General features: G+C 47.5%; 3 protein-coding genes across 8 annotated transcripts; 2 read left to right on the top strand and 1 right to left on the bottom strand.

Annotated features, from left to right (window-relative positions):
• Nucleotides 1-247: 247 nt before the first annotated feature.
• Nucleotides 248-9,881, top strand: LOC128299188 (protein pygopus). 3 transcript variants are annotated; one of them, XM_053035071.1, is made up of 3 exons: nt 248-563; nt 3,371-6,657; nt 6,739-9,881. In XM_053035071.1, the coding sequence occupies exons 2-3, from the start codon at nt 4,175-4,177 to the stop codon at nt 6,857-6,859; spliced, it is 2,604 nt and encodes an 867-aa protein (XP_052891031.1). In that variant the 5' UTR covers nt 248-563; nt 3,371-4,174; the 3' UTR covers nt 6,860-9,881. The 3 variants fall into 3 exon arrangements, with proteins under 3 accessions (XP_052891031.1, XP_052891033.1, XP_052891032.1); XM_053035073.1 differs by lacking the exon at nt 248-563 and adding an exon at nt 623-740; XM_053035072.1 differs by lacking the exon at nt 248-563 and adding an exon at nt 1,266-1,754.
• On the bottom strand, nt 9,765-15,816 carry LOC128299187 (tubulin polyglutamylase TTLL13-like). Of its 2 annotated transcripts, XM_053035068.1 has the most exons (6): nt 15,351-15,816; nt 13,211-13,276; nt 12,521-12,814; nt 12,188-12,445; nt 10,996-12,118; nt 9,765-10,832 (listed from the first exon to the last, which is right to left on the bottom strand). In XM_053035068.1, the coding sequence occupies exons 1-6, from the start codon at nt 15,737-15,739 to the stop codon at nt 10,284-10,286; spliced, it is 2,679 nt and encodes an 892-aa protein (XP_052891028.1). In that variant the 5' UTR covers nt 15,740-15,816; the 3' UTR covers nt 9,765-10,283. The 2 variants fall into 2 exon arrangements, with proteins under 2 accessions (XP_052891028.1, XP_052891030.1); XM_053035070.1 differs by lacking the exon at nt 13,211-13,276.
• Nucleotides 12,678-21,654, top strand: LOC128299189 (zinc transporter ZIP3). Of its 3 annotated transcripts, none has more exons than XM_053035076.1 (3): nt 12,678-12,791; nt 20,056-20,721; nt 20,794-21,654. In XM_053035076.1, exons 2-3 carry the CDS (start codon nt 20,225-20,227, stop codon nt 21,395-21,397), a joined length of 1,101 nt encoding a protein of 366 aa, XP_052891036.1. In that variant the 5' UTR covers nt 12,678-12,791; nt 20,056-20,224; the 3' UTR covers nt 21,398-21,654. The 3 variants fall into 3 exon arrangements, with proteins under 3 accessions (XP_052891036.1, XP_052891035.1, XP_052891034.1); XM_053035075.1 differs by lacking the exon at nt 12,678-12,791 and adding an exon at nt 19,004-19,089 and having other exon boundaries at nt 20,053-20,721; XM_053035074.1 differs by lacking the exon at nt 12,678-12,791 and adding an exon at nt 19,017-19,089.
• The last annotated feature ends 1,074 nt before the right edge of the window (nt 21,655-22,728 follow it).

The following is a 22,728-nucleotide window of genomic DNA, read 5'->3' as shown; positions in this document are numbered from 1 at the left end:
TTTCGATTGATTTGGACCTAAAGTACAGCAACAATTTTATTTATGCTTAAACATTTAACATAAAATGATCAAACTGTATAAATATGTGGCTGAAATGCTTTGCATTGCCGGGAAACATCACCATAGAATACACGCATAGTACGATGTGTCAGATTGGTGTTCGTAACAGGGATTAAGCAAACGGGCTCACTCACACAAAAGAAACCAAAGCAAGAAAGAGACATTCTGATGTTAGAGCCAAGCGAAAACGTACTCGTGTTGTTCGAGCAGGAGAGAATTTTTCCTGAGGAATCAAAATATTCGCATCCTGAATCATCTCAAAAGTGCAAATCGACTGCACAATAAGCGGTTTGAAGTTGAACTCCATTTGCGCGCATAATGTTTTGGGAATAGTGTGGTGTCGCGGCAAAGGTGTTAGCCAAAGTTGAGCCGAACAACGAACGAGAACGAGAACGGGAACGGCGTACGGTGGGCGGTGTGCAGATGCGTGAGCGAGATCGCGCCTGTTTGCAGGAAAGGAAGAAGCAGCAGTGATTGTGTGCGAGAGAAGTGTCCAAGAAAAGGTAGGCTCTGGTAGTGTTGGTGGTGGTGGCGGTGTGTGTCCGTGCAAGCAGGAAGGTCCAAAAAAGCGAAAGCAAAAGAGTCCGTCGTGCAGCAAATCACGATTTCTCTCGTAAAGTGCGTACCGTAAGGAAGAAAAAAATGAACTGTCCTGCGCCGGTTTGTGTAAATAACCGTGTGTAAGTACGGGGAAATGTGGGTTGCGTGGTGTGCGCACTGATAAGCGTTGGACAGAAGAGTTCCAATTTGTTTCGTGCGTGCGTGCGGTAGTGCATGGCATCTTCTTGTGCACGACGAGTTTCCATTCATTCGGAGTCGGCTAATTCGGTGTGTGCGTGAACACGGGCTACTCGCTTAGGTGTAGTGGTGCAGCACGGCAGCCATATAGAGAGGAAGCGCGAAGAAGAAAACATAACGTAAACGACGACTCTCGCGACGTCGTATGTGCTTCGTTGCAATAAAGCAGAAAGTGATGATTATTCGATAAAAAGCAATCGAAAATAGAATCAGGAAAATATAAAAGAAACAAACGAAAATAGTGATGCATCTGGGCAATTATTGAGCCGACAATTGAGCTTCGTTGTTGTCAGTACTGCGAGCGCGAGTGATCCTTTTTTGGCGGCCTCGTAAAACGGCTTCTCCTGTCCAAAAACGAACGCAACAGAGTGCCTGTGAGTGGACACACCAACTGTGTACGGCACATACACACATACACATGGGATAAGGAAACGCGTTCCGTCAACATTCTGCCCCAGCCACCCTTCTTCGCCGGCGTCGTCCACGAACCCTCGCCGTCATCGGTAATTGTTTTGATGGAAGGAAATCGAGCGATAAATCGCGTCCCATTCTATAGCCGCGATAGAATACATTGTGAGTTTATTGTGGTGTGTTAGCAACGCACAGTTGAGATTGTTTAGCAAAAAAAAACAATGGAAATCCGTAACCAGAAAAGAAAAACTGGACCTTTTTTCTCCGGTGTGTTATATGGTCACCGCGCCGAAGAAGTGACCACCGTGCGTATATATGAATGTGTGCGTGTGTGAAGCGAAGAAGCAGTGTGTAGGATTTGTCAAAGCGCATCATTTGTTCTCGCCCGCAACACTTCGAGTCCAAAATCATAAGACGTAAAAAAAGATCCCGGAAAATCCGGCAATCTTTCGCGGCCGTCGGCCGAATAATCGAAGGATGCAGCTGTAAGTGTGTAAGAGTGTGAGAGAGAGAGAGAGTAACGAAAAATAACACGGGGGCTAAATCGCTTTTTTTTGTTTGGGGTTGATTGTAAAAAGAGGCAGCTGCTGCTGGTGTAAAGGGACAAAGGGTAAAGAAAATACCGAAAGTGTGCTGCGGCGGCGGCCAGCAGTAACAAATGGCCAATAATAATTTCCTTCACACCGTCGTCGTCGTTGTCGTCGTGGTGTTCCGTTTTTCTTCACTACCTAACCGTAGCAGTGAGTGAGATAGTAGCGTCACAGCGTGGAAAGCAGTTGTCTCGCTTTCACCGCAACGAGACGGGTCGTGTGTTCGTGTGAGCAGGCAGGACGAACGGCTTTATGCGTGACGGAGAGAAGACGAGTGGCGCTCTATCTACGCGTTCTGTTTTTGGAGGTACAGAGAGACAGCAGCAGCGAAACGAAATGTTAGGTTAGCTTTTGACATTTCCGAAAAGAATCATCTAGCCAACAAGCACCTTGCTTGATTTTGTGTGTGAATTTTTATCATAAATTCATCCCCATAACGCCACTGCGTGGAATTCGCAGCCAATTTTATCAACGTAAAGGGCCTTAATGAGGGTGAGATGGAAACGATCCGTGGATGGCAGTTACGGGGATGATGATAGTGTGGTGTGTTGTGTTCGTGATGGGACGATCCAAAACCAATTGAATTATTGCAATTGGTATCGGTGTGTGGACATTGGAGTTTGTTTCAAAATACCAGCGCCCAATCTCGGCGGTATTTATGACCCTGAATAGAACACAGCAAAACAATCACAAAAAAGAGTTGTTCAAGGATAGCGCGTACCATTTTGCGTGTGTGATATCAGGAAGTGTTTCATCGGACGGGATTTCCTCACGGGCCACATTCACACAGCCACACACACGCGCGTCCGATCGAATGTCACACGTCTTCATTTGACAGAAGAGTTTTTTTGGTGAAGCGCGCGCCTGTATGTGTTGTGTTGTGTTGTTGATTTGTGTTGAGCCGTTCCTTGCCCGCGTGTGTATTTTGTTGGTCAAAACTGCGAAACAATACCTTTCTCCCGGGAGGAAATTAAATAGTTGCATCAGTGCATGTGACCGTAAGTTTGTTTTCAAACGTCTGATTATTAGCAGCCTTCTATAATAGTACACGCAACAGCAGGGCGCCCCACCGGCAATAATGCGGTACAGGCGATTTCTCTTTGATTTGTTTGAATTATATTTCGCCAACTACACAGCAGCAGCTCGGTGGAATGTTGATTGTAATAATGTGTATAACGGCTGAATCGGTATATTTATTTGCCTCGATAACGTTTGCCTGATAGGCAAGCTGCTCCGGGTGTGTGTCTGAGTCACAAAACGATTATTTCAGCCGCATGGTAAATACCATGCCCAGTTTCCTGCAATAATCTGTCATCTTTGCATCTTGGTAAAGAATGTTGCATAGTAGGCACCTTTGCTTGCTTCATCATGAGTTAGGTTACGTATGGAGCGTGTTTGGACGAGTAACTGCAAGGTTTAAGTAAACTGGGATTGTGTCCATGACAACGGGTTTGATTAGTTGTGATTCTTTTTTTTCTCAAAATTCTAATTGATTTTTTGTTATGTTTCAGGTTTTCGCCCGAGTGCCACCGTACAGTGGCCGGAGATAGCTACAGAATATATGAAATGATCGATGCAGCACATGGTATTGACCTGGACTGATAGCCCAAGCGACGAACGCGAATTACAGCGACACATTACGCAGAGAACATGATTGGACGTTGGTCAAAGGAACCAAGCTACATTCTCGATGGATACTGCTTCTTCTCGGCATACAGTCACATTGACCGGTATCATCCGGGAACGGGAATGAACAGTCAGCAATACGGTTAAAAGGAAGATGTGAAGTTCGTGCGCAAAACATCGGAAGCAAACTATGAGCAATATTTTAGATAATAACGTAACGTGTGTAACGTATTATTAGCATTAGACCAGAGTGATTTGTGTCGTCGCGTTGATTAGTCAACCACCTGGGTATCAGGCACTGAAGAAACCTCCAAGTGTAAGAGGGAAGCGATGGAAAGCACCGCACAATATGCCCGGTTTTTGCTAAGTGTAATGTGTATATCGAACGATTAAGTGTGTACCGTTGTTAAAATATCGATCGAAAAGACGTGTGCGGGTATGTGTTAGAGCGATGGAGCAGCGTGTGATAAATAGTCTCCTGTTACGGTGCGTTTGTGGTGCTTAAAGTCAGCTAATCCGCGAGCAAAAGTGTGTTGACAAAGCGAGAAGACATAGACACACGCACATATAGCAACCGTGAAAAGAAGCCGTGAGGGATACATCCTTTTCACCAAAAGGCGCCACACGGAAAGGAGGCAGCGCCGCACGTGGGACCTGTTTAGCTGTTTAGTAGTAGTACTAGTAGTAGTATGACACACAATCTGGGTATGGCGTCGTATCGGCTACCAGGACCCGGACTATGTCCACCAGATTTCAAATCACCTTCGGAATCGCCCCAGCTGCCAATATCCGCACCGAGCAATCCGAAAAAGCGAAGGAAAACGTCCAACGTGGTGAACTCGAACGCGGTCACGTCGCAACCAACGCCGACACCTTCGCCCCAGGACCTGCTACCACCGCCACCGACCGGTTACGGTGACACGATAGTGGCCTCGAATCCGTTCGATGATACGCCCCCGCCAACACCTGCCTCGCACATGGGCCATATGGGTCATCCCCATGGCGGTGGCCATGGCCCGGGACCGGGCATGATGAGTCATCTGGGTGGTGGTGCGATGGGACACGGTGGCCCGATGGGTCCGATGAATCATATGGGACCGATGCATGGTGGTGCACACCATATGGGACCGGGACCGATGGGAGGCCATCCCCATGGGCCTCCACACGGTGGACCGATGGGTGGCCCGGGTGGACCGCACGGTGGTGGTATGGGTCCGCACGGTATGGGACCGCATGGTATGGGACCACACGGACCTGGTCATGGTTCTCCACATCCGGGCATGGGTCCGGGAGGACCACCGCACGGTCCGCCCGGTATGGGTGGACCCGGGCAGGGTGGCCCACAGGGACCACCGATGAGGGGCATGAGCCCGATGGGTATGGGCAGCCCGATGGGTCACCATCATCCCGGCATGCACATGAACTCCGGCATGGGGCAGATGGGCGGAATGCCGCACGGGATGCAGCGCGGTGGTATGAGCCCCATGGGGCCAAACATGGGCCCAGGAGCGCAGATGGGTGGCCTTAGTCCGATGGGTGGCGCCATGAACCAGAGCATGTCGCCGATGGGTCCGATGGGTGGTATGTCGCCGATGAGCCAGCAGCAGCAACAGCAACAGCAGCAGCAGATGAACAGCAAATCCGTAGGAAGTCCACTGAGTGCCGGCAACATTGGCAGTCCAATGAACTCTGTGCCCGGTATGGGGTCGCCGCATGCGGCCGGTGGTGGCAGTGGGGGTGGTATGTTAGGCAGTCCGATGAACACAAGCGGTGGCCACATGAACAATGGTCCGATGGGTCCACCAATGAACAGCCCGCTCGGAAACGGACCACCGAACCATGTGCCACTCGGTCCGAACTCGGCCGGCCACAGTCAAACGCCACAACCGGTGTCCGCTGCGAACGTAACGGTCGGTGGTCAGACATCGCCGAACGTGGTGATGAGTGGTGGACCGGGTGGTGTCAATGCGGTCGGCATGAACAGTAGTAATAGTAGGATGAACTTACCGAATGGTGCAATGACAAATCAGCAATCAGGGAACTTAAATCAATTACCTCATCAACTCGGACCCATGGGTGCGAATCAGCAGCAGCAGGGCGTAGGTCCACAGGGTGGTGGCCCGCAGCAGAACAGTAGTCAAGGCCCTAGTAATCAACCCGGTGGCAACCAGGGACCCTCGTCTCAGGGTGGTCCACCGGGCAGTCAGTCATCACAACAGTCACAACCGCTACAGCCTCATCCACCGCCACACGGCCAGCATCAGCAACTGCCACTACCCCAACAGTCACCTCATGCTCAACATAATCCAGGCGGACCGGGCAGTGGAGGCCCCGGTCCTGGTCCTGGGCAGCAGCAGATGAACCAAATGGTTGGCCCGGGTGGTGTACCACCGATGGGCAACAGTATGGGTGGACCCATGGGTGGTGGTGGCGGAGGAATGATGGGCCCCGGCGGCCCCGGTGGTCCGGCGAACTCCATGGGTGGTATGAATCATCACCCGCACCATCATCATCATCACGCGGGCAATCATCAACAGGCGGGCGGCAATCCCCATATGGGTTCGGGCATGGGTGCGAACAACATGCACCATCATATGGGTGGAGCGGGTGGAGGAGGAGGAGGAGGTGGAGGCGGTATAATGCCACCGCACGCCAACATGCCACCGGGTGGCGGACATAGGCCCCCAATGCACGGTGGCGGAATGGGTGGTGGCAGTGGGCCGGGCGGTATGGGCCCGGGTGGCATGATGGGTGGACCGCCGATGGGAGGACCGATGGGTGGCCATATGGGTGGAGGAGGAGGAATGGGCGGTGGTGGAATGGTTGGCGGCAGTCCTATGCAATCCCCGCACATGATGGGTGCCGGTGGACCCGGTGGTCCGATGGGCGGTGGACCCATGGGTGGTGGACCGATGGGTGGGCCGATGGGTGGACTAGGGCCTCCGGGAAATGGTCCTAACGGGCCGAACCATCACCACCATATGGGTATGTTCGGACCGAAGCCCATGCCAGTGACGTCCGGGAAGCTGTACCCGCCCGACCAGTCGAAGGTATTCAACCCACAGAACCCGAACGCCCCGCCAATCTATCCCTGTGGAGGATGCCATAAAGAAGTGCACGACAATGACCAGGGTATCCTTTGTGAATCGGGCTGTAATTTTTGGTTTCATCGGTAAGTTGAACTGCTGTTAAGCATCTTTCCCTTTTGGTTAAGTATGTATCGACTAATATCTGTTGGCTTGGTTGTTTGCAGGACGTGCAGTGGACTGACGGAGGCGGCCTTCAACCTAATACACGCGGAAGTGTACGCCGAATGGTGCTGCGACAAGTGTCTCAACTCCAAAAACATACCGCTGGTTAAGTTCAAACCGTAGTAGAAGCGAGCCCGTAGCTCGACCGGACGCTGCACCAATCAGCAGAGGGCCTGAGCCACGTCAACTACTACTTCATCATACAACCACTTCCCTCCCCTTTGTCGCTCTCCAATTATTCCACTAGTGGTAGAGAGGAATGTAAGTGTAAATGTGAGTGGAATATGCGATGGAGATCCGGGGAGGGTGGATTGAATTGGAATGAGGATGTGTGCGTATCGCGGCCATCGCGAGTGTGTGCTGATCTTTAAAGACTGGACCTAAACGGCGTTATAGTTGACTAGGGAAAGAGGAACACAATCTCCCTCTGATATAGGAGCGCACCAGCATAGTCTGTGTTTCAATTGCCGGTTCATAAGTTTATGTGAGATTTCTTGTAGATAATTTTAGAAGAGGTTTTTCGTTTTTATTTAGTTGACGACGATCATGATGATAATCGATCATGTTCACGACGAGGTGTTAAATTGAATGGATAGGTAACGAGCGAATGATCGTTGGTTTTGTTTTTGGTTTCGTTCGTTAATCGTTTGACTGAGTCATTTGGTGCGGCATTGAGGTATGAGATTTCTGTTCTTCTGGACTGATACCCTCCATTAGCGCTAAACGCACGGCCATACCCTCCTATAGATGGCTTAAAGGATGCACCTGGGCACACACACACCCACACATCCTCCCAATTGATGTTGTAACCGTTAGGTCGCGTTATAGCTTTTGAGTGAGATTGACAATTGTACAGACAACAAACAAACAAAAAAACAACACAGAACAGACAGAAGGGATGAATGAGGCGATTAGTACAGACACAAACACGAATCGAGCCACAACGATAGAGCCCACCCGTTGCTCCCCATTTGGCGTGTATTTTGGATAGTGTCGTGTTACCTTGGGATGTGTACAGAAGAAAAAAATTGGACTAGGTATATACATCGGGTGGGGAAACCCTCCCCCCGGCTTTAGTTGAAACAAACAAACAAAAACCGCTAGCCAAGAGATTTACGTAGTAAAGAAAGAGAAAGAGAGGATAAAAAGGAATGCGTGCTTGTGTGTAAAAGAAGTAATAAATGAAATCAAAAATGGCCTTCTCAAATATATTGCAAATATTATATAATGATTATACATAAATACATATAATTTAATTGTAGCAGCTGTAGGGAATGAGATAAGATAAAGAGACAAAGTAGTAGCAAGAAAGAGAGAAAAATACACACAAACACAAAAAAACACAGAGATAAGATAGTTAAAGAGCGCTCCCACCCGGGAATGTGGTCTGAGGGTGTGTGGGCAACAACACTGGTGCGGGGAAAGAGTTAATGCATCGTCTGTAGTGTTGCATTTGGTAGCTAACGCTCACCGGTGGGGATACCACTGATAAACAGGAACCCCCCACCCCAAAACACACACACACATAGAATGGTAGGTTAGGAAGGTCCACAGTGGAGGAGATGAGGTGCGCCACAGAACTCGGCTGAGTGTGAGAAAACGAACTAAAATTAAAGGCAAAACACGTTTTAACAGATAAGTTTAAGTAAAAAATATTTAAATTATTTAAATGCAAACACACTCTGCGCTCTAGCAAAACACATACACACACAAGCAGCAAAGGAGCAGCAAAGAGGATGATCGAATGGAATGAATGGGTGTGTGTTAGGACACGTGGTGGATGAAAGTGACCGGGTTAAGAAAATACGAATGGATGCGAACATTAAATACTTCTTTCGTCTCAATGCGACAAGGATGTGTATTGGAACTCTCGTTGTACGATAAGACAGTGTCGTGTGCAAGGAGAACGATAGGAAAGGAACAGGAGCGTAGCTAAGGGTATGTAAATTGAACCTCGAGTACATTTGTGCTGGTTATGTTTGACACACAACAAATACACTCACACACCAACACGACGTTACTTTGCGTTACGGATCAGTTTGTACTTTTAAATGGAGTTCAGTAGCAAAAAGTAGTAGCAATCTTACCATTTCTTTCTCTCACTCTTGGGAATTGCGTTCCAAATCTAAACTCCGATGGCAGACTTAAATAAGAAAAGGAAAAAAAACACACACCCAATACAGAAGATCACCGCAGTACTTCTAACTTACGAACTGACATCAACGGAAATGGGCAGCATGATCGGTAGCTACCGGAGTATTAGTAGGCTTTGATTATGCGGAAAAGGAAGGCAAATGCATGTGATAGTAGAGTGCGAGAGAAAATGGACGTTAAGCATTACTAGGATTGAAATTTTCCGTCGATGCTCATTCCCGTTGATAAAGTCAGATTCAGCACTGTACTTCCGCATAAAATGGTGAACATTGTTTTCTATGTAATCTGAACACCTGAATAGTCAGCAGGTGATTAAGGTAAAGTCATTTTGTTTCTTTTGCGGCCAGATAAACTTGTCGAATGTCCGGATAACAGTTGCGATGCAGGGCTAGATGCGCAACTGTTCGGTGCTACAACCTGGTGCTTCTTATGTTGCTCGTTGTTCTTAGTTGCCAAGCCAGTCGCAATAGCAAAGTCTAGGGGAAACTTATTAGTTGACAAATGTCAGTCGTAAAATTTAGTAAAGAATAATCAAATGGACCGCATTTCCCTGTCGTGACCGTAATCCATCTATGCTACGGGTAATTCAAGTCGCGACATTCCCCATCAATGGGTGAGGACGCCCATGATCATTTGTGACTATAGAAATTGGATAATCCCATCACCATGACGCACCCTGTAAGAACATTTATCGTTTCCTTATAGGGCTCACCGTTAAGATATGCGAAGAAGGAAATGGAAACAGTGGATGAGTCGATCCTTGAGAGGTTTTTTTCGGAAACAATTCTATTTAATTGCTACTTTTTTTGAGACACAGTGCAAAACAGTAAAAAGACTAAATAAAGCAAAAGAGCAGAGAGAAAGATTGAAAGTAGAGATGAAGCAGAACTCACATACAAACGCAAACACACATTGCATAACACAGAACAAACCGAAAAGTGAAACAAAAGATTGTTCAATTTACCGTGTACATATAGATGCTAATGATTATTATTTGTTATTCCTTTATTATTAATAAACATTAAATTTTTAATCAAACGGTTTCTTAGCAAAATGGTTCTGCACCTTCTGTTTGCCCACCATCTTCCCATGGTTGAACGCGGTGTGGCGGTCCTTTCGGGAGAAAAAAAAAACTTTGAGCGGCTAAAAGAGAAACAACACTCGCGTAAACATACGAAAGAAATGAAACCCACTTTCTTTGTACGGTGGTGTGTCCTTATGAATTTTTGTATTATATAAAATTTTGCACGTTTCACCATCGAAATCGCACCTGAGCCTGGAATGCAATGGCAAATACCCCACCCATTTGCAGTCCGATGAGTATGTGGGTTGGATCGGCAGTGTTGCTGGTGATGCTACCGCACGGCCCCGTTATGCCGTGCAGGAGTCAATACTAGATGAGCTTGTCGGAGGTGTAGTATTGGCGCGATTCCATGCTATGTCGTTTGACCACGTTCGTCACCTGCCGGGCCATGGTCGATTTGGTGCTGCGGTAGTTGGTCGGTTGGGTTGCGAGCAGATACGGCAACGGTGGACGGCTCTGCACCGGTACCTCCGTGCACTGCATCCACGAGGTAACGTCGTTGATGGCGACCAGACTTTTGATTTGCAGCTTCTGTAGCTGATTCGTGGAATGTTGCTGTTGCTGTTGCTGGGATGGATGTTGCTGTTGGGCCGCCGAATGTGGACCAATGCCGGTGCCATTCTGGAGACTGGGCAGACAGGTTGTAGTGTTGGCGTTTGAACCGTAACCATAACCGCCGGTTGATGTGGAACCGGCCACGGTGCTGGTACTGTGGATGGTGGAGAACGTATGGTTGGACAGTGGCGATGCCTCGGACTGCTGCAGATGATCGTTGGTGATCAGCTTGGCGTACGTTTCCTTGTACTTGCGACGGTCAGAATCGGTAAGTAGCTTGTTCCGGTGAAAGTTTATGTATATCTGCAAAAATACAAAAAAAAAAGTTGGCGACTTTAAATTTCTACCGTTGAACTGGATTCAGAAGCTGAATGAACCCTAAACTGAGTACTTCAATAGCATTTCAGAGATAAGAATGACTCTTCTCAACGGGTGCAAGGAGTACAGTATATACTACAATACTTACATTCTGCACTAGTCCACACGTACGTATTAGGAAGTCACGCTGCCCAAGTAACGCCATACGTTCCCGTTCCTCATAGTCCGCGATCTGGTCCGGCGTAAACTCGTCATGCTTCTTCGTCACCTTCGACACCTTGCGCTTGCGTATCTTCTTCTTGGCCGCCAACGATCCAGCCCCACCTGTCCCGTTGGCACCCGTACCATCTTCTCCCCCTCCCATCCCACCACCCTTCTGGAGCTTTGGATTGTGCTTGTGCAGGATAGCTTGGTTCAGTCGGAAACGTTCCTCCAGCTCGATCCGTTGCTGTTTGGCGCACTCTTCCCGTCGCTTACTAGCCGCCGTCTCGTTGTACACCGATGCTTGGCTTTGGGCGATGAAGAACTGCAGGTACCGGTTGGGATCGCCGGGCGCTGGAAGTATGCGTCGATAGCCACCGAGATGCGTTTCCTCCCAGTTGATCTGTTCGGCCCACGGGCCCATACCATCCTCCCCGTACGGATCGTCATCCTGATCGTTCCCATCGCGTCCCTGCTGCTGTTGCTGTTGCTGCTGCTGCTGATTGTGTTGCTGCTCCTTGCCACCACCCGTTTGCTTCGAATAATCGCGCAGCCGTTGCAACAGTCGGTTCTGTATCCGTCGTTTGTCCTCCTCCAGCACACGCTTCTTTACCTCACCGTTGAGATTCAACATTACGAACGTGTCCGCGATGAGCGCTTCCTTGATCTCCTTGTCGATCGCTTCGTCGGTGTGAAACGAGGGCGAATGGTTCACCTCCAGCACGTACGGTTTAAGCTTGTGGTCGATCAGAATGTCGAACCCGAGCACTTCGAAGCAAGCCTGAATGATATCGTGCGTCGGAAAGCTGGCCGTGTACGTGTGCTTTAGCATGGGCCAGGCACTCATCACCGTTTTCACTATCACATCGTCGATGTTGCTCCACAGCTCGGCAATATCGTAACCCTCGGCCGTCAGTATACGATTCAGCGTGGAGAAGCGCCGTTTCGAACCGGCCTCATCATCGTTCGAGAATGTTCTGCTGTACTTGTTCACGGAATAGTTCGTCAGATGCATGAAGGTGTTGGAAGCGTTCGTAACGCACGGTTCCTTGTACTTGTTGGTGGCAAACCTACGGCGAGAAAACGAAAGGATGTGAGAAAGAGGGCACCCCCATTCCGCATGGTGGTCGAACACTTACCTAGCCAAACCCTCGTTGTACACAAAGATACGCAAAGGGTCGGTCGAGGTGATCAATGTGTACACGCGCAAATCGAACTTGTAGCCATCGATCAGCAGCGGTTTGGTAATGTACACCTGGCAGATCATACGATCTTTCGGATTAATTTCCTTGAGGTTTTTCGTCAAGAAGATACCTTTCCCCTGCGAACCCTGGTCCGGCTTCAGGATGAACGTTTTGCTGCGGTGCGTACGGCTGTACGCTATCGCGTCACCCAAGCTGAAAGAAACAGAACACCAGCACACCCTGCAATTGACCGCACACACTCTTCCCACTTCCCACGATGTCACTTACTCAGCCGGAAAGCACCACGTTTTGGGGAAAATTTGATAATCCAATGGAAACAGCTTCAGCATACGGTTCAGGTTGCGGGCCAACAGATCCTTGCGGCAGATCTCGAACATGCCCGGGAAATGGTTCACCTTCTGGAAGCGGCGCATATCGCGACAGAAATCAACACCGACGAACGAATCCGTCCAGCACACGTTCCAGAGATCGGACTCATTGACCAACCGATAGCCAAGTCGCTTGCAAACGCGCGTGATGATGTCGTAGCGGCAGTTAAGTATGCAAATACTGATCGGTAGTCTGTTGGCCAAAGGATAAGCAGAAAGTAGTGTTAAGCTTCATGCGGGTATCATTATGCATGATCGCACAAGCCACATGATCAAGTGTACATGACGGAATGGATCGTATATAAGAGATGAGATACTGCACTGAGCCAGTGTACTAAGGACCAACGCTAGTACATTCGTTTCGGGACGGTCGGTCACGGTGCCATCTCCTGTGAGTGTTTGTCTATTAGTGTGAGAGAGCTCAGTGTATGAAAAGTGTTGTATTTTTTGGTGGGTTTTGTTGCGACACGATCATCTCCCCAACGTCAAGTTGTAATTGTGGATGAGAGTAGGTGTCGGAATGTAGGGAAGCTGCATATGAACACAGGATGAGTTTCGAATAGGTGGCAAATAGTATAAGGACGCTTACGTTTTCTTCGATTTCTTGAGTCTATGTACAAGGCGCGTATTTTGGTCGAGAGCACTTCTACAACAGCTGCGAAAAGACAGCAAATTAACGGAAAGAGAAAAAGAAGGGAAAAACACACAGATGTATACAAACACACACGGACAGGGACACGTACAATAGGAAGGTAAGTGTTTTACTTAGTTAAAGCAATAACTTGAGGTACGTGAGCGAACGTTAAAAAGGGCCGTCCATTGGTGGGCGTGATTGACGAATCGGCAATACTATTGGCATGCGGTTATTATACCTAACACCTGCAAGTATGCAATCAGTAGGTTTTTGGAACGTTTTTTGCGGGATTTGCGGGTTATTAGGCGGTAATTGTGATACGTCTCAAAACGTCACTTTACAGTACAATCCAACGGTGAGTTGTTGAGCGGAGTAATATTACTATAAATAGGAGAAACTATTTATACACGAGTGTTGCCGAACAAGAGATGCAGCCCTGTTGTGTGGTGCCATAAATAGTAACATTCGTGGTGCATATACCCATGCATAACCCAATTAAACATGTGCGGACATGTGCAATTATGTATTTTGAAAAAGGAAAGGTGCATAAACTACTGTAGCTACTACAACGCCCTCTCCTCCCGCAGTACCTTAAGAAATGATAGCAGATCAATTATTATAGATCATTTTACTGATTTAATCGTTTCCAAGGTAGATGCCGCAATGCAGCATTTGGGCCCCCAGCCGGGAGAAGCTATGAATGGCAAGTTCTAAAAATAGTTACCACTTTCCATAGAAAAGCCAAGCCTTCCCCCCTTGGCCAAGCTTTTCAAACAGGACAGGAGGACAACTAATTTGTTGTCGGGCCAAACAACCGAATTAGAGTGCTGCAAATTGCCACACAATGCCAAGAACGCAAAACGGGAACGGGAGAAACCCAAAAAAAAAATAAAACTTTCGTACCGACGATGCTCCGAACATAATGATTCACCCTCACGAACCCACGGTGCGGCGCGAGAATCCTTATTTTAAAGGTAATCAAAGCAAGCAACTCCGGGATGCTCTGCCAACGTGGCTCCAAAAATAAACCACGCTTCGATATTAATAGCAGTACCGCCCCAGTAGTAGTAGGCTTTTGGGGTCTGTAGGTTTATTTATTTTTTGGAACTTCGGTGAACTTCGCGTACCCGTAAGGAAACAGTTGCGATTTTTCATTCTCACCGTGGCTGTCTTCCGTTGGAGAAGCGGGTGTGCTGGTGACTGCGGCTGTTCCGAAGCAACAAATAATCAACAAACCAACCCGTTCGCAACCGTTCACAACGGGGAAGTTCGACGGGGTTTGAGTTGCCATAGGCGCCTAGTTGTGGGGAACAGTGGCAGTAGTAGTTGCGGATATGCCGACAGAGCCAGCACACACCAATCGTCTATCGATTTATGCAATCTAGTTTGTTAGCTTAGCTTTCTTTGCCAGCGTCTGATTTTGGCTCACAGTCGGCAATGCAACGCCATTTTTATGGCCACTCTCTGGCCAAGTGGGCTGGTAGAGACTGGAGACTCTTAGACGCGAGAGCCTCCCCCGCAAATGGGGCAAACCGGCTAGACGATGCCAACCCAAATGATGAGACCTGAAGGTACGCGAGATGTAAAAAAAAACGGAAAGGAACGATGTCTAAACATTGGCCATTGAGTTCCGCGTCGGGGGTGGGTTGGGTACCAACTAACGACTATGTGCACCTTCTCGCAGCGCTTCTGCAATCGACTCGCAGATATTCAAGCTCACTCATTCTCGAATAGGTTTTCGCAAAAAAAAAAAAAAAACTGGAGCAAACTTTACGTCGCCCGGAACTTCTTCCGGAGTTTACCCACGGCCTGCACGTGGGATTAGCACGGTGGCCTCCTTTTAAGAAAGCGGGCCTGTTCCGGTTTTTCTTTTTCGTAACACTCCCTTCCCTTTTACACGCCAAACCAGGGGGTTCTTCAATCAGCGCACAGCAGTTGGTTTGTGCATTACAAGCAAAGTCGTTAGAAAAGCGGTTTACTGTTGTACACACTATCAGCAGCAAACACTACAGAGGATAATAGTCCCTACGGTACACGGGATACACGTATCTAAGCAGGCATTCACGGTAAACGGTTCATTCATACTCATACTCACCTCACATCCTTCTTGCTCTCCTCATCACCATGGTGGTGATGATGGTGATGATGATGGTGGTGATGGCAGAAATGTTTCGAGTTTTTCGTATCCGCATCGCCACCACAGTACACCGCATAGTTGCGATTGTTCATACGCAGCAATCCTTGCTGGTTCTGGAGTTGCTTGCACGGTGCACTGCCGTTGCTAACACCCGCACCGCACTCGGTAGCGCTCTTGGACGAGAAGGACGTCTCGGTCGTGTCCATCTCCGATTCCGTATCCGAGCTGGTACCGGTTTCCGCCGTACCGGACGACGTGTCCTCGTTCGATTCGTCGCTTTCCTCATTGCTCGTACCTTTCCGCTGCGCGATCGGTTTCGGTTTGGTGCCGTAGTTGCGGTTGATCATTGCTCCAAGAGGTATATTACCTTCCCTTACCGGAATTTAGTGGGTGCGCTTTTGCGCCCCAGCGATGCCCACACTGTTCACACCTGGGAAAACACACGGAAAAACACGGTTAAATGTGCGGGGCCACACAACACCCAGCCTGGTGTGACATCTAAGCTGGCCTAGAAAAAATACTACCTCGACGAAAGGCGAATCGCTTTCGCGCGCTGTTTCGGTGTGTTTTTTTTGTTGTTTCGCCCCCAAAAGCAGCACCACCTTCCTTCCGCTGGCAGGTTTGTTGTTCCAAAACCGTGGCTATGCTAGCCTTTTTTACCAAAAGAACATTCGGCCCAACCAGAAATATCTAACACTGCTACCGTGCTGCCGTTTGCCGAACATTTGTGTACACCTTTTGCACGCCTTCGAAATTCCGCGCACCACGTTCAAATGCAATCGAAGTAGGTTAAACTAATGAACACAGTAGGCCGGTGTGTTTGTGTGGGTGTTTCGTGTTTCTACACATGGTGCACTTTGCCGAATCCTTTCGCGTGACAGGTAGCGGTGATAGTGTGTTGGTGTAGTAGCAGCTGAAACGATTAAGCGCGGTTTGGTGCGCGATCCATGTCCGTACAGGATCGTCGTTCGGAGGTGACTGAGCCGTACCGTCGCTCGGTAGGATACTAAAAATAGTAGGCACCGATGAGCGAAGCCACCGTAAGTGGGCTCGTCACCGAAAGGACGAACATCCCTTCCCCGTGGTTTGCAACCTTCGCCTACTAGTCGTTAGGGGCCCGCCAGTCCTGTCAGTCGGTGGCTCGCTCCACATATAGTACCGGTAGTAGGGTTAGAGTTAGCGAAAACAACACCCTTGTGCTTCCGCGCATTCAGCGTACCCTTGTTGAACAACGTTTCGGCGACTCTTTCACGAAAGGATACCACCGTGTACACGATTGCGCGGGAAAAGTTTCTCGCGTAAAGTTCTCTCCATATCACGGTGCGGGAAGAGGGATAACTTCAGAACTTTTGGGCACTGTCTGCTGCCTTTTCTTTTTTTTTGCATCAAGTAAAACCAAACCATTGATTTCACGAACCGGGTGTAGAACGGGCTTACGTTATGTTGTCGAGTACATACCAGGCATCGTTCCAGTTCCGGCAAGCAACGCCTGCTGCCTTCGAACTGGCTCAGCTGGAATGGTTGTTAATAATATAAAAAAAAACCCTTACTGTCTCACAGTCACAAACGAATCATTCGTTTTTGATTACGACATTAAGGTCTTCAAATTCGGGACCACCTTTAGGAAGTGTGGTAGCCAAATGGCTACCGATGGATCAACCGAGTTCAACCCACAGCACTACTTTGCAACAAATCGAATCGTATAGTAAAACATGTTTCGGGGGTTTCCTTTGGTCTCTGGAAGCCCACAGAAAAGCAACTGATAATAAATTGGCCATTTTTTGGGGTCGGTCGCACGTACCGAACAGTTTTGAAAAGTTAGGCTATCAAAAAGTTCAACACACGAAGATGTCGTGATGGCTAAAAATATCCTTCTATCCTCGAGTTGGCCTCGTATGGATGACGCTGTGACTGTATGCACTGGGATGGTCTGGTGGACTCCGGTGAGGGTCTTAGTATACAGATTACTACAAGACAAGTTTTACGTGTTTTTGTGTGTAAAATGTTGGCGCATGTACCATTTAATAGACATTGAAGTTTAAATAATTTTCTTTTAAATAATCAGGTGAAAGTTTATGAATCATCGTTAGTCACGACATTGCCTCCACCACTAATTTGGTCATATATTTGAGTTTTACTGACCTGCTTCGGGGAACTCGTGCCTTCATTCTTTGCATTCGAATCGAAACGAAAGCATGTAATAGCAACCATCGTTCATCATTCTATTATCGAGAATTAACAAAGGACATAGGTCAAAGGTCCCGGTGAAATGGCGATTGCACGATGCGATAAAGCTGCGAATGAAGAATTGTTGTGTGGTTCCGTCGTGGTTAAGGTAAACTATGATACCGGTTGTTCCCATTGGTAATGGAATCCTGCCACGGTTGTTTTTCGTTTTTTTTTCTCCCTGGCACGAATGTAACGTGTTGCATGTTACACCATTACCACCATGTGCCAAGAAGGGTTGAACCCGCTAAACGGACCCATTAACTCAGATTGTTGTGTTCCCGTTCGGTCGGTGGATTGTTTTGATGTACAATTTGCGACGCTTGATGATGCACGCGTACGATATCGAAACGATGGATCAATTAAAGTGCTTAATTAGATAAAGATAGCAACAGAGGACACAGAAAAAGAAATTTATTTCCTCGAGTGGAGGAGCGCCTTTGCAGAAAAGTCTTTGCGCCTGATTTAAACGAGTTATTACATTTTTTTTATCCAACCAGATTGATGAGTCGATATTTGCAGGTTAGGTTAACTTACCAGGACGTATACCGGAGGTTTTAACATAGACACGACCATGACATAGGAAAACTGCTTTCTGGGTGCCAACCATCCTCCAAACTCCCTCCCCTAGCGTAACAATTACGTTAGCGTTAGTTAGTTGATACTCGCAAAGAAAAGTTGTTATAGTAACATCGAAATAATACAACATTCAAACACAATGCCAGACCATTTCAGGCTGACTGGCCAGTTATCGCAGACAGGCGGGCCCAGTTAGGTGCCAATTTTGCGCCGTTTTGCAACAAAAACAGTAAAAACAGGGGGAAATGTTAACTGTAGCCCAAAATAGAGTTTAATTCTGTACAGCGTGCTGACGGGTTTATAATTGGCAATTGTAGTAGCGCCGCGGTAGTTACGTTGTGAATGGTACCGATAGTATTTTAGCTTTATGGATGGGTTCCATCAGTCAGAGGTGGGCAAACATGCGAAAGACAAAGGGGGAAAGGATATTTTACTAACAGGCAAACATAAATCAATCAAACATGACTGCAAATGTACCCCGTTTTATGAAAAGCAGGTTCGTTATTTTTAATCAAAAAGGGGTTTGAATAGCGAAAAAACGTGCATGCTCCTTTCTGTTGTTACCGTACTGGCAGGAAGTTGAAAAGTTATCTAAACCAAGCAAGCCATTACATTCCGCTTGTAAGACACATAATCGTGTGTCTGAACCGAGCTTTAGGAGCGTCCAGACGGTGATTGTGATGGTGTTAGTGCAGGCGTGTCGGTAGAGCTACACACTACTGCTGCTACTGTGTGTAGCTTTGTTGTTGTTTGTCTCGCGTCTGAACGTGCTGTTTTCGCGGATGTTCTCGTTGGGCATCGTATGGAGCGCTTCTTAGCTAACAATCAAGTAAAACCTGGACATACCTGTCGCAGCTACCGGACCGTGCAAAAGGTGTTCCTGAGCGGAAGTGTAGGTATTTAAATTTAGCGTAAAACGATACGAGTATAGAAGCAGCAAAGTGTCCATAAGACCTAATAATTATTACAATTTTGGAGTTACTTATATTTGCCAATTAGAATCTTTTAGAAGTTTCTATTTAAACTTTTTTGAAGTGTTGCGTTACAATTTTTACCAAATGAAAGTTCGTTAAAACTGAAACAAGCTGAAAATGAGTGAATTTTTACCCAACAAGGGCATAATAAACAAAGCCCATATGATTGGCCTGCAGTAGTGTGCGTGTGAGTTTGACGTTTTACATTAGCACAGGGTGACTCATTGGAAGCTGTAAACGATTACATCGTCGTGATCGTTTGTGAATGAGTAATTTACTTGAGGCATATTGCAAATTACACCACAAAAAAAACTAATCGTGCAGAAACGCACTTGGCTGATAAAAAGCGTTCCGGACCGTGGTCGTGGGTCGCTAATTTAACCGAAAGTAGTTCAACAGTGAATCAGTGTTGTTGTTCGGCTCACGGGTGTTAAACAGTTGTGTAAACAGTGACCCGCATGCTGTGTTTTTTGAATTGTTTGCTCCGCTGCAAAACGTGTGCGAATGGACAACGTTCGTAGAAGCTTGTTATTCGGGAAAGAAGGACACACAAATTTGAATTTGACGTGCAGCAGTAAATACGACACGGTTCGATTATGCGAAGAACGCCAATCGTTTTATCCATCACATAATCATGTTAATGAAATAATCACCGAAACTCGCATAATTATTCCATGTATCTTATCATGCTGGTTGAAGTGTGCGTTCATCTCTCGTCTCTCTGTGTCCGCGTGTTGTCCGCAGGAAATATTTTATTACTTTATGTAATGTTCACAAACATTGACCTCCTTTCCCGCTGCACTCAGGGCACGACCGGCGACCGGGAGATTGAAGATAACTAACTATTTGCCGTACTAAACTATCTCTTTTCTACGTTTCAGCAGCAGAAACGCAGCGTCTTAACGTATTTGCAAACCGAAATGTGCTGCGAGAGAAGATAAGAATCATCAGGGCCTAAACACATCCGTGTCGCTTGCTGATCAGACAACGTACGTCGGTGTGCGAAGGTGGAGGTTTCAAAAGGTCCCGCATCAATCCGAGAACGCTCCCAATATGGAATCCGCAGAAAGTCTTTTGGCGGTCGGCAGGAATGCGTCTGTTCCGGTGGACAAAATAACCCAAAATGAGGCAAAACTGCTGGCGATCGTAGTCCTTGGATTTGGTAGCTTTTTGTGCGGTTTGTTGCCGATCTACATTTCCCAGCGAAACCGCGAACGTTACCCGGGCACACTGTCGTTTCTGTTGTGTTTTGGGGCGGGCGTTCTGCTGGCTACGGCCATCGTTCATATGCTGCCGGAAATACGTGGTGCGCTGGGGGAGTTTGCCGAGATTGTGTTCTGTGGCGGGTTTTTCTTCATGTACGCCATTGATGAGCTGATGGTGTTCTGTGGAATCGGTGCACATGATCACGGTGAAGGGGAGGGAGCATCCGAACAGGGGCAACGGGCCTGTAGTGTGGGTGAAGATTCCGATGCGGCAAGCACTTCCAGCCGCAGAGAGCGCCGGTACGGTGCAAACGAAGAAACCAAATCTCTCCTTGGACAGCAAGAGTAAGTTGACGGTGGAAAGCGAAGCATTCCGCGGCAGTAATAAAGTGTAATTTATCAATTAATTTATTGCAGAAATGATCCGGAAAACATGCTTACCCACCGATCGTTGGATAGTGCGGTTGGTTTTGTCGGTAATCTATCGCGCCGATCATCCATCAGCGGTCAACCAGTGCAGAGACAATCCACGAATGCGGCCGAAATGCAGCTTACCGGTGTGTTTGGGCTATTGCTAGCCCTCTGTATGCACTCGCTGCTCGAAGGGTTAGCAATCGGGGTACAAAACTCAGGCCCCAAAGTGCTGCTGCTGCTCGGTGCGGTCAGTGCGCACAAGTTCGTGGTGGGTTTCGCCCTTGGCGTGGAACTGTGCACTTACAATGCGCGACAACGCTGCTCCCACGTGCTGCAGGTGTTGACGTTTTCCCTCGGCTCGGTGGCCGGTATCGGTGTTGGCATGGGGTTAGATGGGCTGAACGAAACGCTTACCAACCTGATCATGCCTATTCTGCAGGGGCTGGCCGGTGGTACACTTCTGTACGTGACCGTAAGTGAAGTTCTACCCCGGGAACGGGCGAAGCGTTTTCGGCACGCGAGAGGTATCGGACCGATACAGTTCATTGCTGTCGCATTAGGATTTACGCTCATGTCCGTGCTAAGCTTAGTGCTAACTGATGAGTAACGGAAGAATCAGAAAGTGAGAGTGTTGGATGTGATATGTCTTGCATCGTAGTTCCTAGGTGTAGCAAATGGATTTTTTTGAAACATTTGTAAAAAGAAGCAGCTCAGAATACGTATGATCACCAAATGTGCCAAACATACTTTAATAGTTTTTAAACGTTTTACAAAAGAGAAGAAGGATAAGATTCATAATTTTACGCTGTAGTGTAGCTCGAACGTAGTTTTATAATGTGGAACAGTTTTAATAATCTATGAATAAAAAAATTATAAAGGTGCTATTTTGCACTTTTGATCGCGCGTAAAAAAGGGAACAGAAAATTAATGTACACCGCCATCGATGAGCGACAGTTTCGGGAAGCGTTGGGCATTTATTTTTACGACGGGCAATCAATATTAGTCTACCCATCGAACGGTTGACCCACTTTAGCACATATCCCCGAACCGGATCAACTACATTCCGGCTGGTTTGGTTTTTACTTTAAAATTCATAAGTTTTTTAGTAAAATTTGCAACACAATGCGGGTTATTCCGTTCATTTTGAGGGTGTCCTTGTGCGTGAAAGTGTACAACAAAACATGTGATCAACCGCTGGAAGGAACTAATCAACACCATGATCACAGGTTCGCTAAAGCTTCGCGGTAAGCAAAATAACGCCTGTACATCATCGAGCGCACACATAAAGAGAAATGCAAATATGACTTAAAAGTTGAATGAAAATAGCGCGTAGAAAAAAACTGCTTGATGGCGTCAAAGAAATGTTCGGGTAACCTTCACGCCCGCGATTAATGCGATTTTGCCACCACCATTGGCTGAAGAGAAGACGAAATGGGAGACGAAAAAATGGCGATAAGAAATATACAGGCATACACACACCTTTGGTGATCGCGGAACGGCGATGTTGGCGATCGTGATGCAAATTTTCGCATCGCCTTTCTTGTCTGTCCGTTCGGTAAATCCGGTGCCTAGCCGAGTTCGCGCTTGGGGCAGCTCGCGACTGGCTCATTTCGCTGCTACTTTCGAAAGCAACGAAAGAAAAAAAAATGCTTATACTCATAAATGGGAAACCCACCGGTATTGGCGCACGGTGGGAATGTGGCATTGGATGCGGGTGGTCAATTTTGTACACGGCTTGGGAAACACGGAAGGTCAGCTTTATGGTTTACCTCGATTCGGCAAAACTGGTTCAAGGGTCATAAATCCCTAAAATCTTATATAGGTCACGGGGCCTCAAATGGGAAGGTTATAATGTTAAGAGAAATATCATTGGAAGCACAACTGCAATCTGGGCGATCGTTGAAACCTTACCGAACGATCGTTAAGATTACCGGCTGC

This window comes from Anopheles moucheti, chromosome 2, assembly GCF_943734755.1.
Source record: "Anopheles moucheti chromosome 2, idAnoMoucSN_F20_07, whole genome shotgun sequence".
Classification (NCBI taxonomy): Eukaryota; Metazoa; Arthropoda; class Insecta; order Diptera; family Culicidae; genus Anopheles; species Anopheles moucheti.
The sequence above is the reverse complement of the archived record's forward strand: the minus strand, read 5'-3'. Positions and strand labels throughout refer to the sequence as shown.